The 20,107-nt window shown below is 43.5% G+C and overlaps 1 protein-coding gene across 2 annotated transcripts in view; it reads left to right on the plus strand.

Moving 5' to 3' along the window:
• The first annotated feature begins 953 nt into the window (after positions 1-953).
• bcl11ba (BAF chromatin remodeling complex subunit BCL11B a) overlaps positions 954-20,107 on the plus strand; it is a 45,311-nt gene continuing 26,157 nt past the window's right edge. Inside the window, exons 1-2 of one of the 2 annotated variants that reach the window (XM_041954106.1) lie at positions 954-1,768; positions 11,790-12,263. In XM_041954106.1, coding sequence (XP_041810040.1) covers positions 1,714-1,768; positions 11,790-12,263 — 529 coding nt within the window. In that variant the 5' untranslated portion in view covers positions 954-1,713. The remainder of the gene's footprint in view (positions 1,769-11,789; positions 12,264-20,107) is intronic. The other variant, XM_041954107.1, reaches the window with a different exon arrangement.

The raw sequence follows: 20,107 nt of genomic DNA on the forward strand, positions 1-20,107 counted from the left end.
GTTGAAAACCTAACATCCTCTCCTCCAACACCTACACCGGTTCTTCATCCTGTGACATTCATCTCACTTCCTAATTAATTTGACAAAAGTATTCAGACAGAATGCTGTGTGTTCATCCACAGCTCCACTCACACAGGTTATCACTGTAGGATTTGAACGTGAAAGAATATGAGTGAAATGTGTGTGATGCACACATTTCTAAGCAGATCTAGGCCACTATCACGCATCAATGAGAATCTGCTGGATGAAAATACAGTCGGCAATATGAATCAGCTGGTCAAACAAAATCAGATATAATTTAGTGTTTGTATTTTTGCTCATTCAAATCCCCCAAAAAACATTGTGATTTAAATGATTAAGGAGCATAGTGTTTCATATGACACCTTCATCGTGGGAAATGTGTCTGGAAACGTGGCGTAGGCCCACATGTAACACAGTGGTTTGTAAAAAGTTCGAATGTTAATAAATGTTGACTCAAAACAATATTTAATAATCTGAGAAATTAACGCACCCTGTCCAGCAAACGGGAAAAGCGTGGACCGAACGGCACATAATGACACGCTACAAACCTGCACGGCTTTAAAAAATTTGAATGCAGGCTCGTGCAAAGTGCACAGCATCCCGTGGACGAAGCACGGAAGCCCCCCAGGTCATAATTTAACCGAAATAAATCCCACTCTAATGGTGATGGGACACCGGCGGAGATGACTTGAGCGACTCTGACCACTGCTGCCGTGCGCCCCGCGCGCCCGAGTGTGTGCGAGGTTGTGAGAGTGGCGTGCGTGTGTGTGTGTGCGCTTGTTTGTGTGTCAGTGTGTGTGAAAGCCACCACTAGTCGCCCCCAGTGCTCTTCAGTCTCCACTCTCCCTTCTCACCGCAGATTGAACGTCACGTCCGCACTTGAACTTGAGTTTTCTCCCATTGTAGAAGCCAGAGAGCCGCACAGAGCCGCACAGAGCCGCACACAGCCCGGGGATGCGGGACTCTGCAGCTAGCACAAAGAGAAAAGAGGGGAGCAGTCTATCCTCAAACCAGCGCTGGGCTTTGACTTAAAGAGTTAAAGTCTAACCCGCCCGCCTGGCTGGCACTGCCAGTGCAGCAGAAGAAGTGCCCACCACTTGGCGACAGCTCGAGAAGTGCCAAGAATAAAATTGGATTCCTATTTTACACACTTTCAGACGTTAATTGGCGTCATTTCACCTGCTATCTCCGGACAGGGACGCGCGGTGTCCAGGTTGGCCGGAGACTGGACACAGGTAGGCGAGTGACTGACCATCAGGAGGTGACCGCCGACCTGCCGCGACTTGTCGCCTCTCTCCTCCACTCCGCTCCGCTCCTTTCTCCGCTCTCCTGTGACAGATGGTGTGAAAGCGGCGGAAGGCAGAGCCGGACTATCCCCCTCCCTCACCACCACCGCGACTGAAGGAGGGAGGCGCACTTTGGCACCGAACTCCGACCGAGCGCTCGGCCGCCCAGCGCTGCGCCACGGCCGGTCACAGCAGAGCGCAGGAGCCGCTGCCCGCCGGAGGGAGATCCGTCGCGCAGGGGTCAGCTCGAGGGCCACATTAGGGGCCAGTGCAGAGCGGTCACTTTGGGGTGGTCAACGAGCGGCCGGTTTTGGGGCCAGTCAGTATACGGGAGCAGCAGGAGGAGGAGGAGAGCTGACCCTTCCAGCGCCGCTCTCCGGGCGATGCCAGTGTAAATGCCAGGGCGATGTCCCGACGCAAGCAGGGGAACCCGCAGCACCTGTCCCAGAGAGAAATAACACGTAAGTATACATGAAACATTTCACATCGTCACAGCAGGATTGAGAGGATTAGCCTCTTTTTCCTCAGTTGCCAGTCTGAGAAGTTGAATGATTTTTTTTTCCTGGATGCGTAAAAATGACCATTTTCAGACTTGGAGCAGAAAGTTTGTCAAAGTAGCTCCTGAAGGCCAGTTTTTCATCTCCGGGTTTACTGACAAAATTAGATAAAGGCCCTAATTTACTGATGTGATTATTACGGTCCATAAATGGCCCGTTATTATTAGAGCAAATTTACACATCGAGCACAGAGACAGAAAAGTCTCTGGCTGCGTCGCAGAAGTCGGAGATGCGTCCTGGTACTTTACTGAGACGTGACTTCTTTATTATTGGGCTTTCTGTTCTAGCCTAATTAATATAAAAGCAGCGCTGTCATTAAAAAGAATATTACACAAAGAATATTATACTTAATATTACACTTACACCCAATTTTCAATTGATGATAAACACATTATTACAATTTAATCCATTGAAGTCACTTTCTGATATCGTTCCTTCCCGATGAACGCATTAAATAGCAGCTCTGTTATATTTATATTAGACAAAAAGAAGTCACTTACGTATTCGAGTATTGTATTTAATTCTGACAATTTATTCCCTTCTCTGACTTGAAGAAAAAGGCCGACACTTTATTTGACCGCCACAGACAACTATTAAACTTGATTATTGTCCCAGCAGCCGTAAAGAAAAAGGACCAGAAAAGAAGTGAAACACGCTGATCCTGTTCTGTCCGCGCTGTAACGAAGCCACGCGGCGCCTCAGGTTGAGCAGCACACTTCATTTTCTCTTTCTGCAGGTTATTGGATCTTTAAAAGACACGGTGCTGCCTCTCTGTGTGCACTTTAATTAGTGAGTCCCGTTCATGGTGTTTTCTGCCGCGTGGATTCAAAGCTACACTTGCCCGGTTCTAATATTAATGCTACATTTGGATTATTTAACACCCTGCGAAAAAAAATCCAGGGTTTCCCTCACGGCACTTTAATGCAGAGTGCAATAAGTGACGGCATTTACGGGCAACGCGGGTTAGAACGAAGTAGCTATATTTATGTGAAAGATTAATAAGATCTTTTAGGCGTTTATTGGTGGAAAAGTACAAGTTTGAGAAACGAGATTTATTTTGTTAAGAGTGAAGGAACTTTGGGGAGATACTATCAGACCTGAGCAGCGCGTCGCCCTGCCTTCTTGCACACTTTTGCCGCTGAACTTCTCAGCAGTGAAATGATTTCTCTGGCTTCAGATCAGTTTTTCAGCTGCTGTGGCTGCAGCCTGCAGGCTCACACGAGTCTTCACGCAGGACTTTGACTGTTTGAAAGCACGACGTTTCAGCGAGGGGGAAACTCATGCAGCAGTTACTGATTTGTAGATTTGTATTAATGAGTCTAAATTATAAAGGAGGAAGTGTAGATGAGGCACTAACCATCATGGCGGTGTAGGCGTTCCACTGGTGAATATTACTACTCTCTTTTCTCTGGCTTGAGGTTATTTTGCTGAGACTTGTCTTGTGTGAAGCCTGCCAGATCAGATCACACACACCTGAGTATATCAGTGTGCACTTCAGTGGCTTGGTATGTACAATAATATAATACAGCCATATTAACAGTACTTAGAGCATGCCTGCACGCTGAGCGTCCGTGCCCAGGATTTGGGCCACGCTGCCTGGCTGCCTACAGGTTCCTCCTCTGCTGTGAGGCCTGGCTTTGCGTCGCAAACGGCCATACACAGACACACAGACACACACCCAAAGACACTGCATGTTGCTTAGATGTCAAATTCTCCTGACAAGTAGAGGTTTGATTGCTTAACAGAGCTACAACTTGAGTGTGGCGACTCGTACGCAAGCCTGCAGTGTATACTTGGTTACCTTTAGAAATGGGTCACATTGTGCTCACTGCATATTTTGCTGTGGTATCAGCTGCTGCAGCAAAGAGCCCAGTGTATGTTCAAACAGATAAACGGACAGCAAGTCAGATACACAGTCAGGACGTGGAAAGACGAGAGAGCGTGAAGATGGAGGCTAATAAATGAGCGTCCTGTTTGCATTGGAACAAAGCTGCTTCCAGCTCACTGTGTGTGTGTGTGTGTGTGTGGTGTGTGTGTACATGAGTGTGAGTGAAGTGTAAAATGCAGTTTGGGAGTTGTGACCACAGAGCAGGTCTGACCTGTCTGTCTGTCTGATTTATCACCATTCAGACTGCGGCACAGTGCTGTACATTCCATAATTTATGTGTAAGAGATGCTGGCCGATTTAGTATGCTTGAGTACACACATACACATACATGTGCGCGCGCGCTCACACACACACTTATATATGTATGTAGGCTTGCATGGACATGCACATACAGACATGCAAATGCATACATGTGAATCCCCCCTCCCCCAATTCTACATAAGTCTTCTCGAGCTGTCAGGTCATAAAATCTGTCTGACCTGTGTTTTAATCGGAGCATTTTTAATTTGGATTTCACTACGATGAGATGGCATGATGAGACTGTGCATGAATTCTAGATTTCAGAAGAGGGAGAGCAGGATTGCTTCACCTCTTTCGTCCTCTGGTGTCTTTCCCCGAGCCAGAGGATACGTTTGGAGAGGTGAGCGAGATTTTCTGGAGGTTAAATCGCTGATTTTTTAACTGCAGTTTGGCAAGGCCTCAGTCGCTGTCGTAGAGCAACATTCTTACACTCAGTGCTGGAAATATTAAGGACAAGCTCCTGATTCTTATTTGAAGCCCCATTTTTCACAATACCCAGTTTTCTCCGATCTTAAAATTCCTCTCTAATTGACCTGCTTCCCTTTGTTGTCATGTTTTTTTGTGTGAACAGATTTAAAAAGAGAGAAATCAATAAGGGATCCAGATTTTGACCGGGAATCAACTATTCAGTGCACTCCATGGATATTCAATTAAATTTAGTTCTGCAGTAAGCCAGTTGTGCACTTCACATCTAACCTAATTCACACTAATTTCCTGCAACGTTAAAAAGAAACAATCCGTCCTGAGCGCGAAATCTTCACAAGAATTTTGTGAATTTTCTCCCTCAGAGACACGTGGGAAAGATTAATTGGTGGAAATCTTTCTTTCTTTTTTTTTGTTTGTTTGTCAGGCAGATTCGGTGTGTGTTTTGGCTTCACCACGACGAGACAGTTTACACCCGAAGGTGCAGATGTGCCTTCTGCTTCTCATTCACTGCAAATAACCCCAGCTTTCCTCCGAGAGGCTGATTTAGTGTGAAGAGATGCAAACAGGACGACAGCTCTCATTGTAGCCGCAAACACACACACACACACACACACACACACACACACACACACACACACACACACACGAGGAGAGAGGGAAGGAGAGAGAGGGCTGCGTGTAAATTGCAGTCGCCCACTTGAGATGCATGTTTCCCTTTGGCTTGTCAAATAGCCGTGCACCCTGCTGGGGCTAAGTCTTTGTTAGACAGAGAGAGAGAGACAGAGAGAGACAGAGAGAGAGAGAGAGAGAGAGAGAACCTGGTAACTCCTTCTTTTATATGCACTGAAGCATTCTGCAGATGAGGTGTTTTTAAAATGCCATAAATGAAAATGCACTTCTTCAACGTGTCTCATTAAGTGTCACAGCTGATTGTAATGAATACATAATGATATTCCTAATAGTCGTATCATTCATTATTTTAAACAAATGTACTCTACACTGCGCTGGTAAAGCTTTAAAGGGCCGCTTCACTCAATGAACGAAAAAAGCATTTTGTTAAAGTGGATAGTTTTCACTGAGACCAAACAGAAACTGCCTGTAAAGGCTGTGGACAGTGAGCTCTGAGCATTGTACAGAGAAACCTGCACACTGTCTCTGTCATAGCATTTAAATGTCATGCTTCAATGCTGTGGGCACCACAAATAAAATTCTATTCACCATGATGACTGAGAAAATCTGCTTTTTTTTTGGTAATTTGGGTGAAAGAATCACTTAAAAGCCACTTTTGTTTTTTTTTTCTGGTGTCAAGCAGAGCACACAAAAAAGTCCATATGAATTTGACATAAAAGGTGACTTTTCAGAGTGTGCGTGTGTATGTATGTTTGTGTCCATGAGTACACAGATGAGGGGTTCCAGTTCTCGAAGAGCATGCCTAAACTCATTTTGTTGATCAGCAGACTGTACACTCTCATGATACTACATTACATACACACACACACACGAACAAACACACACACCGACACACACACACACACACATATCCTGCCATAGCTTGCATACCAGATTGTTGGTTTGCTCAGCTGAGGCTTGGTGAGCTGTCTGTCTGTCGTCACTTGTCCTTCAACACCACACATCTCCCCCTATCTCTCCCTTTGTGTTTCCCTATGTCTCTCTATCTCCCCTTCTCTCTCTGCCTCTCTCTCTCTCTCTCCGTCTGTCTCTATGTCTCTCTCTCTCTCCCTGCTAGGGGGAGCTCTCAGGCTGTCAGTGCTCCACTCGCTCTGCCAATGAGAGGGGTAGCAGAGTGCGAGCATGATGTGTGTGTGTGTGTGTGTGTTCTTGTGTGTTAATCAGATGACATCAGCGCTGAAAGACCACATTCACCTCTCAATTGTCAACACCTGCACACTCTGTACTTCACTGTCTGTCTCACGTTTTATTTACACTATGTACTATAAATTCATGACAGAGGCTGACTGACATCTATAGCATTCAGTATGAGAGTGTGTGTGTGTGTGTGTGTGTGGATACAGTGAAGTGTACTGATACAGTGAAGCAGCTGGAGCAGTTATAGCTATAAATGATTAGATAACATTTCTTCCTTTATTTTAAGTTTATTTATATAATTTTCAAACAGCTTTTGCTGTGTTTTTGTTCTGACGTCTTTGTTGTTTCTTAAATAATCGAGAATATTGAAGATATAAATTCTTTCTTTTGTCTTTTATTTTATTACATTTTGTAAACTGCTTTGATAAAGAGCAATGAGACCTAACTCTGCAAATAATCTTAAGATAAATCTATTATATGCAATTATCCATTCTCCAGTGTCAATTATTATTATTATTATTAAGACAAATCATACAACTTATATACAATTGAAAAAGTGCTTAAAAATACTCTCAAAATTCAGAAATGGTGGATAAAATTAGTAATTTCAAACCAATCTCAAAGGATTTGTAGGTTTGTTATTTTGGGATGAATCCCTACAGTCTCTTTGTGGTTTGGAGTTTTTGTGCTGTATCTCTGAGGAGCGCTTCTTTCCCACCACAGCACCTCCCAGGCAGGTGGCTCTGTGCTCACTAGTCTGAACTCTCTGCCTCTGCCTGTATCATCATGTGTGAATCCAACTAATACCACAATCAGACTGAAACAAATGTTTAGAATTATTTGCACATTTGCCTCTGATCCATGTCTGATTGGCTTGACTCGGTAATCCCGACTTCGACCAGAATGGGGGATTTACCTCGTCATGAACTTGAATTAGCTTTGAGGTAAACAGGTTTTCATTTGAAATCAGGTCAAATCTGAAAATAGGCTGCGATTCATAACGCTAGAACGTTTATTCTCAAGCATTTCCTCAATATCTGTTGGAAAATGAAAGCATAAATTACTATAGCACCAAAAATGCTCTGTTCAAAGTTACTGTCATAGCAGTGAAAATTCTTCTGTTAAATGTACTTTGTGGAGTATTTTTTCAGGCATTTTTTTTCCTTTATTTGAATAGTTGACAGTAGAGCGGTGACAGGAAATAAGGAAGGCAAGCAAGGAGACAACAGACAGCAAAGTGTTTGCACCTGAAACGCAGGCACCATGACCCCAAACACTGTACTCATCCCCAAAAGTATGACAAATCTTACAGTAAAGATGCTGAGCTTGCATTTAATTCTTACAAAGTGAACATACAAACGGGATGTTTAGAACAAACCTGCAGAACTTTCCAAAATAAAATGAATGAACACATACTCAGCAAATCAAAAATATACCAAAAACACTGCTCAGTACAACGTGAGAGCTTTTCTAATGTCTCACGCTTAACGGTGAGATTTTCAAACCTGACCTTGAATCAAAAGCCACTTCCTGTTTAGACATTATCGAAAGAATTCTGAAGCCACACCTCGTCTTCATCAGTCTGTGGTGGCAGATCAGTTTGATCAATCAGAGTTTTTCTGTCATGCTTCTAATATCACTATCATTTAGGACACGTCATTTATGTACAATGTTGTACACAAGTTTCCACTTTGCAGCAGCATTACTGTTGCTACTGATCTGGAATCTGCTCTTATTTTGAAGCATTTGCATGATTTCAGTAGCCAATTGGAAACCAGGAAATAACTGTGATACAGTGTTCAAATTCTAAAAATAAAAGCAGTATTTGCCAATAAAGGAGTCATTTTCAACTCCATATTTTAGGTGGCGAGACAGACGAGCTGTAGTGACCCAGCTGCAGGTGCACTGTGAGAGTGTGTGCGCACGTGTGTGTGCGCTGACGTAGTAACCGTCTGTTTCTTTGGGTTTGGAGAAATGCTGAGGTGCGGCTTTAGCTCAGAGGGTGATGAATAACTGATGTTACAGGTGTATGTGTGCGTGTGTGTGTGTGTGTGTGTGTGTTGTGCATGCTGAGATTGTGTGACACTTCTGTCTGTGTGTGAGTGTACTGCGCAGTCTCACTCACAAACATTTCATCTTGACTCTAGCCCTCGCATGTGTATCTGTGTGCAGTTGAGGAAACAGTAAAAACGTTCCGGTTAAGTCTAGTTTTTATTGTTCTGATCGAGCCTTTTATTCCAGTCCAGACTCCATCCTCACTCACACACACACACACACACACACACACACACACGGCAGAACCTCTCTCGTTCTGGGAGCAATTTGCAGCCTTTCATCAGTCAGAATTGGGAAAGTTACGATGCCGGTATAAAAAGTAAAAGAATTAAAGAAACTGTTGAAGAGAAGGGAAAATAAATATTTGAGAAACAGCTTGCCGCTAATATGCTGTTCCATTCTGCTGTGAATATTATCTGATGGTGGTGTGGAGAGTGTGAAGGGTCTAGATGGATTAACAGCACATTTCCAGTGATAGGCGGTAAATAGAGGAAGCCAAACCCCAGAGACGGCCGCCTGCTCAGAGAAAACTTCTCCCTGATGACGGGAATGGAAAGCAGCGCCTTTTCTGGCCTTGACAGGAGCCAAACGCGATATTTTAGCTCTCAAATTACCTGTTGCACTCCCTTTACTGCAGATACTGTAGATGGTTTATCAAGAGAGGGATGTTATTTTTGAGTCCTTCTTTTTTAGACGCTCCACTTCTTTTGATATTTTTTTTTCTCCAGCCCCGGTTACCTGAAATCCTATTAGCGCTCCTGCCTGACTCACCCGAGCCTTTTTAGGTAAATCAGGCAAAAGTGACGCCTGTACCCCTGCATTTGTCATTTGCACACACGCTGTCGACTTCATCGGCAAGCAGTAATCATGGGTGAAGAAACCACAAGCAAATGCACGTTTGTTTTTTAACGCAGTCTTTGAGTGTCTTCTGAAACCGGCTTTGGCTGGTGTGAATGTAAAGATATTAATAGTATATTTCTAAGAACCTTTACTGACATATTTTTAAAAAATTAATTGAACCTTATTTCTGTGGTTTCCGAAGAATCTGCTCCTTTTGTAGTTGATCAGCGTGCTTTCACTCACTCAGGAAGTCAGCTGTGTGTTTGAGGTTTGGCCGCCATTTTTTATTATATTAGAATAATGATTCCTCTCTGCGATGAAATTTGCAGGGGTCAGTTTTGCTGTGGAGTGTTTGTTCCAGGTCAGCTCACTGGCATTCTTCTCTCTAATGTTTATTACTGGGGAAGTACACTCTACTGTACATGGCTGTTCATTTCAATAGCACAGGACAGATGGCTGCAGCCTGCAGGCCACACCCCCACCCACCAACACACACACACACACACCCACGTACGCATGTACGTACGCACAAATACATACACACACACATTTATTTATACATGCACATACAAACATGATACAACACATGATACATGCAGTATAGACATGCAGCACACACACACATGCAGAGGGAGCGGTTGGCGAGTGGAGATGTGGGCTGACAGATCTAAGACGCTGTGCACCTCACGCTCATACATGCATCCTGTGTAGCCGCAGCAACAAAATAAATAATGATAATAATGGAATAGAAAGCTCTAAGCAAAATAGAAGCCTCCCCGTATATTTTTTGCAATTTGTTTATAATTACGATGTGTGCAAGAAATAACTATATTTATTTTATATTAGACTTAAATTTTCTTAAATGATCTTTTTACCAGGTAACTGGTATGTTATGATTCATCATATATTATGATTTCATTGAATATTTGTAATTTGCAGATTGTTAAAACAATGGTGACACTTTGTGTTCATTAATCTGTCATGTTGTCCTCCCACTTCTTCACACACTGTAGATTTAGCTTAATAATATTTTTGTATATATACTATATGGTTAAGTGCATGTATGTATATATAGAAATATAGAATATGAGATCAAAGGAATAACAAAGATAAACATATATATTTCTGATGCATAGGTGATTTTTAATCAAATGATTTTGCATTTTTGCTTAAAAGTAGACTTCATTTTGGCCAAAAAGGCCAGTGGTGTTTTAGAAGCAGACCAAAAGCAGGCATGCCATGAGGTGGGCTGCTCCATATGGGGCCTTCATCTGCATTCGACATCCCAAATCTGTTTGCATTTCTAATGTGGAGGCTGACACAAATGGCCAACCTGCTGCTAATCTATCATCTTGTATTAAACAAAGACTTAGAGATAACAGCGATGATTTCAGTTTTTTCTCTGGGGTCACTTCCTTTCTCCTCCTCCAGACCTCCTCACTCCTTCACTTTGGTTCCTCGGAGCGATAATCTGAAACAATCCCTCACTTATAAAACATTTACATTTGTTATTCTAGCACACGTCTCTTTTTCTGACTCTTCTTTCCCCGCAAACATCCTCTGCTGCACAGGAAGGAAGGGGTAGTAGCGATCACGGCAGCAACAGCCCTTTGGTTCAACATTATTCAAAACCTGTTCATTCACAAATAAAACACTGAAACAACATATTTGCCTTTACCAGCGATCCTCACCAAAAAAAGTTTTTGTTAAAGAATTAGCATGGACCACTGTACCTCTACCTCTAGCAACAGCTTTCCCAGAACAGATCAGTGGTTCACAAATGTTTGGCCTGGACACAAGATAAATTTGAGGGGGTTTGTATTTTTCAGACTTGCCTCTATTGTTTTTCTTTCCTGGATAATCTTCAGGACACTAACTGTTATTCAACTAAAGCAGTTCTTTGGCCGCACTGGTCACAGCCAGGAGTCATTTGCAACATGTAGATATTGCTTTGTTTTAAGCCAAAATAGATGAAAACCACTGACAGGGATAACTTCACTTACTCTTTTCTTTATTTTTTCTTCTCTGTCCCCTCAAAAAATACACTACCTTTAAATGTACAAATCTTTACTGTGTGTTTCAACATACATGCAAATGCAGATTTATCCAATGCTGACATCTGCTTGTATGATGCTGTGTAGTAGCAGGTGCTCTCCAACTTAACAATGACTGAGTATAAGCATCAGTACACTTCAAATGAACTGGGCGGTACAAAGTGTTTATGCCTGAAAAGAGATGGAATGAGTCCTACTAATGGGCGTAACGGTGCACATTTGGACGGCCTCTCCTCGAGAGCATTCTTGGTGTTGCATTCGATTGTACACACACAAGGTATTGGACATAGTTGTATTAAGAATAGAAAAGGAAAGGAAAGGAAAAGTTCAAACCTTTCTCACCTCTGCACACCTGGCCAACGCTGTAAAAGGCCTTTAGATAGAAGTTTCTGGTAGTTAGGACACTTGTCGGTCAGAGTACAGATTCTGTGGCGATCTTACTGGTGGGTCCTGCTTCACTTCGCTTAGGAAGCATCATGATGACATACAGTGTTCAGGTGGCTGACATGTCTTTTCTGGTTTTCTTATTGCACAGCAGAGGTTGAGCATCCAGATGGCCGCCTGCTCTCCGACTCCATACCCCCCCTCCCGCTCAGCCTGCCCTCCCACCCGCTTGGCCTACCTCCCCACCCGTTGGACCCTAGTCTGGCCCATGCCCTGCCACCCGGCCTGCACGCTGACCACGACCTGCTGACCTGCGGCCAGTGTCAGATGACCCTCCCGTTGGGCGACATCCTCCTCTTCATCGAGCACAAGAAGAAGCAGTGCCAAACGCCGCTGCTGGCCAATGGCTGTTACGACAAGATGACAGACCGGGGAGGAGACGGAGGGAGTCCGACTCTGCAGAGCCTTCATCACCACGCACAGCGGGGGGAGCTGAGGAAGGTGGTGGAGCCGGTGGAGATCGGCATCCAGGTGACGCCAGAGGAGGAGGAGGTGGGAGGAAGGGAGAGGGGAGAGAGGATGCCCACCAAAGGAATTTTCCCCAAGCAGGAAAACTCAACGGCAGGTAGGCACGATGAACACACGCACTTCAAAGAACTAGTTCAACGTTCTTTCAAGAGTTAGACGAGAAGATTGATACCGATCTCATGTTTGAACGACAGGTGTGAGATAGACTCTCAACATTTAACTTGATTTTCTGCAAAATCTACAAACATCTGATGTCCTAAAACCTTAAATGTGTGTCTACACATGTCATTTTTAACAAGAGCAACCAGATTTTCAATGATTTGTGTGACACTTGTGTAGAAAGACCACTTCTTTTTTTTCTTTTGTTGAAATCTTATGCAATATTACTACACTGTATTGCTGACCTACCTTCACTTTCTGTACTTGTGTGCAACCTTTTCAGCTATCATGTAGGTTGCCAGATAATAGTACAGGCAGGATAGTGTCAAACCTGGCAACCTCTTTGTGATGATTAGACTTCACATCTGTTGTCTACCAAGACATAATTCAAGCATGTCCCCTTAAACTCACCCTAGAAGTAGTTTTTACATTTTGTTTTTAATTAATTAAATTAGAGTCGATATATCAGTGCTTGGGCTTCAGGGATGCAGGCAGGCTTATTTTAGGAAAGCCTTCATTTCACATCCTGAACGAAGACGAAAATCAACTATTGCATTAAGGAATTAAGGATGGGATAGAAGGACAGACAGTGGGACACCATCAAACCTGCAGCTCCTTCATCACCACAAATACATTTGACTGTACCTTTTCATCCTTTGTGGAGGCGTCCTGTTGAGACTTAGCCCATCCTCTCCAGCCAGAGAGAGATGTTCATTTCATTAGAGGGGGAGGACAACAGAGAGAGGGAGTGAAGAGAGAGAGGGGTGAGACAGGCACATTACCCACTCAAAGCCCTAAACACCCTCAAGGACTCGGCTAGTTGAAACAAATTGTGCAAAACGTGACAGAGAGACTCACCCTGACTTTCATGGAGAAATCCAGTCTAAGCCATCTGCTTAAAAGGTGAAAAGCTCATTAAAATTCAAATAAGCAACGGAGAGAAAAAAAAACCCATGATGAGAGGAGAAGGAGGAGGAAAAAACAGAGAAAGAGGGGTTGAAAAGAGGCTAGTTTCTCTTCCATTCAGAGGGGTAAAGAGAAGCCGTGTAGCAGGAGAGCAGCGGCCAGCAGTTATCTCTCAAAGCAGTCAAGACGCTCAGTGAAAGCCAGAAGGGAAGAGTCTGCGACAGCAACCCCTCTCAGCTGCAGCAGAACTCTGCAGCTCAGTGCTAGACGGCAGGTATTCGCCAACAACCAGCAGGTGCTACAATTACCCACGAATCAACGGCTAAATGTGGACTTCTCAAAGATGAGAGCATGTAGAAAAGGGACATTTCTCTCGTCTGACATGTAATGTGTTGCAGCTATTTGGGTTGGCTCAGTATTGCAGCCAGTAGGGCACGCAGCAAATCTTGATGGTCATCAGTCACACTCACACTTCACTAGCTTCAAGGTAACATCAAATCCATACTGCTAAGTTAACCTGGGGTATTGGTTCAGGCTTGTGTGTTTCATCTATCATGGAGTATCAAAAGACATGAGACGTTGTCAAATTACACTCAGCCGTTCCTGGTTCAGACAAACACTGTAGCTATGAAGCATTTCCAAGGCGACCAACCTTTCAAACACAAAGTCAATTCAAGGTACTTTTCATAAGGAGTAAAAATACAAAATCTAGATGTTATAAAACGTAAAAAAATGTTTTGACCCGCAGATATCTAGTGCATTATGTGAGAACTGCACTGTGCTGAAGTCTAACAGCAGCTTTCTGAATGAGCCTCGACTGTCTGATTATGACAGAATAAAGGCACCCAGTTTGAGTAGTTTGGTGAATGTGGAAATTTGGCATAGAAACAATAATGCAATTAAGTGAAAGGAGGTTTTTTTTTTTTCAATTGAAAGAGGAATTAACACGTTTATGATAAAGAATGAATGTGGTAAATGATGTGACACTACTTACTGTGCACACTAAACTAAACCTGGCTTTGAATATTCCCATATTTCCACCAAAACCTGTTTCCACGTGCATGTGGTATTAATACAGCCAGTACACATCAACTGAACAACCTAGAAAACCATTTCTAAAGTTTGTGTAAAGTCCATCTTTACACCTGGACAGACACATAACTTAAATTCACCAGCAGCACCGGACTAAAGTTAGAGGAAAACGGTCCAAACGTGAGGAAATGCACTCATAGGTAACACTCGTGACTCGTAGTGTGCTGAAGCAGGACAGAGCTCAGTCTGCGGTTTGACCTGCACTGTAAAACACTGTGTTTGGGCCTGAACTTCATCAATATTTCACCAGGCCGTTACGGCTCTGCTAGGCGGGCGCACAGCGCAGCCACTTGAACCTCGGAAAGCACGGCACTTAGGTCTGTGACTGTGCTCCGGCTTTACGTTTAATACATTACATAACATCATGCACACCTCTACCCAGTGTTTGCAACAGCTGGATCCGATGTACCACAGCGCTCTGAGGTTTGTCACAGACTCAGTGGCCTTCATTGACCTTGCGTAGACTCTCTGACTGGTACATATTTATTTGCGACTGTTGCTTGCATGCTAATGATACCCTCTTACTGTCCGTGTATAAGGTTCGCACTGAAATGGGAAAACTTTCTGTTCTGGTCCCCTGCAGCCTGGAACCACTTGCAGACAGATCAGCAGCTAGATAGCCTGATCCCAGCTAGAGCGTTAAGAATGTCGTGGAGGTTTCGGTGGCGAATTCGACTGGAATTTGTAGTTGCTTCCATAGCTCGATCCTCTTCCTCCTGTCCGCTTTAGGAAAATGACTCTGTGAGTTGAAACTGTGTGTTTGGTTTTGTTCCTTTAACGTTCACGTGTATGTGGTTTGACACACTGTGATGCTTCTATCTTGGCTCGGACTTCCTAGAAAAAGAGACTTTGTGATCTTACCTGGTTAATAAAGCTTTAGTAATAATAAAGAAACATACCAATCTGAGCAGTAGGATGCTGCAAGTAGCTCTTACACAATCCCAGAGTGTCTGCAGAGCCGCACTCAAGCATGTGCACTAATTGATTGGTGTTGGTCACATTATTAGGTACGCATTAGGTTATCCATATGTATCTGCATGAGCATATTTTTTCCCCCTGCGTTTAAATGCTTGCAATATATCTAACCGTAGTCCTCCGGTGAAATCAGCTCCACATGTGCAGTGTTGGAAAGCTTGAAATTGTAATTGCACAATATTTCTTCATAACAGAATGCGCAATAATTTTCACATTAAAAGCAAAAACATATTAGCGGCTCAATTGGACGTGCACTGCGGCAACTGTAAACTATATTGCTGCAATAACATTTTATGTTTGAAAATTACCCTCGGTATTTCACAATTTCCACATGAAATATGTCCAACTAGCACCTTATTAACACGAGGAGAGGACAGAGGGGTTTATTAATCGAGCCGGAGTTTAATTTGGAGAGAACACACTCAGCCCTGCTCATAATCACCAGGGGACTGAAATATGATAGGTGGAGTTTTCTGTTTGCGACTCATACCGAGCTTTTCCTCCAGTAGGTTTTTACACTTTCATTACCTGGTGAAAGGGGGAAAAAAAAAGGGTGAGAGACATATGGGAGGAAGCGAGAGAGCGGGGAGAGAGAGCGAGGGGAAAAATGATCAGGGAGTTTGAATGCCAGCTCTGAACACGAGTGATGACGACGCTTCGTAATTGGCTCCCAGCAGGTCAAACGACTCCTTTATTCTCAAGCTTTTCACTTCCATTTGTTCTCCATGTGAAATGGAACACACGCGCATTCACACATGAGACGCTTTAAGGAAGGAGCCATTTTGATTTGGAGAAAATCAGCACAAATCCATCAGAGGTGTGCAAAAGCACCAAAATCACATTTAATATTGTGTAAAGAAACAGTGAAAGTGCAGCTGTGAGAGAACTGTGCCTGATTGCCACTGATAAAAAAAGAATGCATGCGTTATTATATACGGCATCACCACACTTTCTGTGCACGATGACACAATTAGAAAATACTGTTTGCGTAATGCTTTAATGATTCATGTCTATTTATCCGGGACCTGCGGCAGCATATCCTTCTTCTCTACTGATACTGTAATTGTTTGTCACCATTTAGATATTTAGATTTTTTACTATTTTACCAGATATTTTGAATATTTTTTCCAACCACAGTCAGCTCTCAGCAGCTCTCAGCCTATGTCGACTGTGTTGCATTGAACATACATGATGAGTGTATTCTAGTCAGTGTAGTTGTAGTTCTCTCCCCTCTGCTAAAGTGCACCTTGTCTTTGGGTCTGGGGATTTGAACAGGCAACCTTTGTTCACACACCCTGCAGTCCTCCAGGTGGCTGTCAGTCAGGTGAGCTCGAAACTACACGGAGGTGGAATCCCGACAGTTTGGATTAGAGACAAGAGAAGGAAGCATGTCATTTTTACTTTCTGCCACACACACACACACACACACACATGCGCACATCCTCATAGCGTACGCATATCAGTGAGCAGTGAACACCACCTGACACGCTGCCGTGCAGCCCTTAAAGCCTTGTCAGCTAGGGTTTAATTCACACATTTAACTAAGTCCAATTGGAGTGGAGAGGAACACACACACACACACACACACACACAGACACACACACACGAGTAAAGGCACATGTAGTTTTGACAAACTCAAATATGATGACACCTTTTTAATCCGACAGTGCCATTTGACAAGACAAGTGTGTGTGTGTGTGTGTGTGCCAGCTGTCTAGCTCTACCTCTGCTTTCACACCCACTTTTTCTGTTGTTTTTGTCCCAGCTGACTTTTGTTTTCTCTGTTTCAGTTCATTCTCTCTGTCTCTGTCTTCCACACACACACACACACACACACAGATGGTTACTGCACTGAGATGAGGAGCTTTCTCTCTTTCTCTCTCTCGCGCTCTGTCTCTCTCGCACACACAAACAACATACACAACTTCAAGCTGATTATCAGACAGAAAAGGGAATAATTAATACACATTATTTCCAACAGGACGTTCCATACGCAGACTTAGACATGAGAAAAACACACATGATGAAAAAACAAAAGTATTTTAATTAGTGCATGTTTGAATCTTATGTAAACATTATGCACATGGACACACACACACACACACACACGCTCACACACACGCTCACACACATCCTCAATAAATAATGACTGAGCACAGTGGTGTGTCCCTAAAATATTTACCATATGTTTATTTATCTTCCAAATGAAACTGCACAAAGACTTAACAAAGAGCTACGGTACAGTGTCTGTGAGTGTGTGTGTGTGTGTGTGTGTGTGTGTGTGTGTGTTTGATATAACAGGCTGCACTTTAGAGGCATTACGGCGCCTGCTGCTCTTGTTTTTTTTTTTGCGTTGTTTCAATAAAGCTGGGAGGCCTCTCGGATGGAGCGCCGGCCTTTTTGAAGTGGTAATTACTCTGGTTTGTATCGCTGCTCGCTCGCTCCCTCCGCCTCTCTCTACCTCTCTCGCCCTCTGTATCCTGTGTGCTTTTGGCTAGTTTCGGTTGGGGTGTTTGTGTGTGTGTGTGTGTGCACAGTTACAGTCTTGATGCATTTTTAATAGTCTTGAAAGGATGTGGATGGACGCAGACAAACACATCAAGCAGTGAGGAAACTACACTTGCTGTTTTTGTCTTCAACAGTGTTGAACAAATTACTTGGAGAACGTAATTAGTTACTTATTACTCACTGAAGAAGTAATTGTAAGTATCATTTCACTAATTGCTCCAAAGCACAAACATGACTTGTTACATCACGTGTTCCTTCAAATGTTCCTTCCAGCTGCTCCAAAACTGCCACGCCCTCATGTTCTGTCGTCTGTATGTGTGGCTGAGTATCACACCTCAAAACTGTGAAGCTCTGAGTATTAATGAAAGCTCAAGTCCTGAAAGCCAACATCAGATGTGCCACCTTGTTGCATTATTCCTTGGACAGACAGTGGCTGATTTCTATTAAAATGCTTCTAATTTTACATTTGAAGTGTTTTATTCCTGTTCGGCTGCTTCTGTTTAGCGAATGTTTGAGATATTTGAGGTGAGCTGGTCCTGAAGTTCTGAACGCAAAACCTGGATTAGCCCTCCCATCCCAACTGTAGCAAGGTCCTGCCCAGCGCTAGCTTTGTTACACCTCACCATCCCCTCTGAAGCTGCTGTGTGTGTGTCTCTAAATGCATGCATGCTTGCGTGTGTGTGTGTGTTCTCCATCCTCGACTCCCTCCATCCACCTCCACCTAACCGACGGTCTGTAAATCCAGGACACAAACCAGACACCCTGAGCAAAACAACCGAGACATGATGGCTGGAAAAGACAGAGAAAGAGCGAGGTAGAGAGACCTACAGAGACACAAGGAGAGAGAGAGAGCGAGAGAGAGAGACTTTTTGCCATTAATAGAGCATAAAAAGGCAAATGGGCATCTCATGTGCTTCTTAGCATTTTCAAAATCCCTTTTTGCGATTTTTGCCTCGTCGCCCCCTCTGCCACGTTAATCACTTTGCATGCACTCATTTAAATATTAAAATTTTCTTTAATCATCAAAGCCAGTGAGCATCATGCATATTCATATCATCCTCCCCTCCCCTCTCCTCCATCCCTACATCCCCTGGATCTCAGGTTCATTACTCTGCCGCGCAGCCATTAGCCACTTCCCTAATCACACAGTTTACACACACAGACTAGCTCATGTATGCATGCACACACACGCACGTACACACACACACACAGCTAGCCAACAGCGCTAACCAGTGCTAATCCGCTAACTAGACTAAAACACACAGGCATCCCTCCAGTCTAAACTGAGCGAGCAGACTTGTCATCCATCCCGGCTGCTAGATGGCTGGAGCTGGGAGTATTTGTCAAGAGGCTCGATGAAACCCTCATTTGCATAATGACTTTGTAGTTCTGCATTAATACAATTTGCATATGAAGCTGTGTTAATTACTCCTGATCAGCCTTTTTTGCATTCATGCATAGTAATTTTCGGCGACTTGCGAAAATTGATGTCCTGGCGTCAGGGATGAGATTGGTGGAAGAGTGTGTGTGTGTGTGTTGTGTGTGAATGAGGATGAAGACAGGGTGGAGATGATGAAGACACGAGGCGGGGGGGTGGTTGTTGGGTTGGGGCATTATCAAGGCAGAATTGATGGCAGATTGTTGGTTGGTTTATTTTTCAGGCGGCTTCTCTCTTTCTGTGTCTGTCCGTAACTTGATGAAATCTCCTTTAACTGTTGAGCGTAAAAGCAGCGGCTTCTCAGTAAAATCCCCTCCTAATTTTGTCATACATCATTCACACACACAGATTCACATGTACTAACCGAGGCTGGCAGGCAGCCATCTATTGTTTACTGTCAGTTCTTCATTTCAAACAGCAGAGACTTTTTGTGCTCTGAGCTTCTCAAACTGTGCCGGGTTTGATCGGGACTGGTTATATAATATATGGATAATATGCACAGCGTTCTATGAGTGAGTTTTGGTTCTAATAAGAGTGTGTTTCTTTCTTTGAGATGCCTCCTTTTTGTTTTTATGTGCATGTGTCTGTGTGTGAGTGTGTGTGTAGCAGCATTAGCAGATTGCTTTGACATTTTTGATACAACAGCACCCTGAGCGTAGCCACATGCGATCAGAGTTACTGACATATGATTCACATTGTATTTATTGAACCTCAGAGGTCCCTGGACCCCACTTTGAGAACCACTCGGTTTAGCAGCTACTGAGACATGCCGTCTACTTTGCTGTTTGGCCTTTAATAGCTCTGGAAAATCATCTTTTCTTTGATGAAAATGGCATCTAAGTGAGCGAAATTTGATTTTAGAT

The sequence above is a fragment of the Chelmon rostratus genome, chromosome 15 (genome assembly GCF_017976325.1).
Source record: "Chelmon rostratus isolate fCheRos1 chromosome 15, fCheRos1.pri, whole genome shotgun sequence".
Taxonomy (NCBI): Eukaryota; Metazoa; Chordata; class Actinopteri; order Chaetodontiformes; family Chaetodontidae; genus Chelmon; species Chelmon rostratus.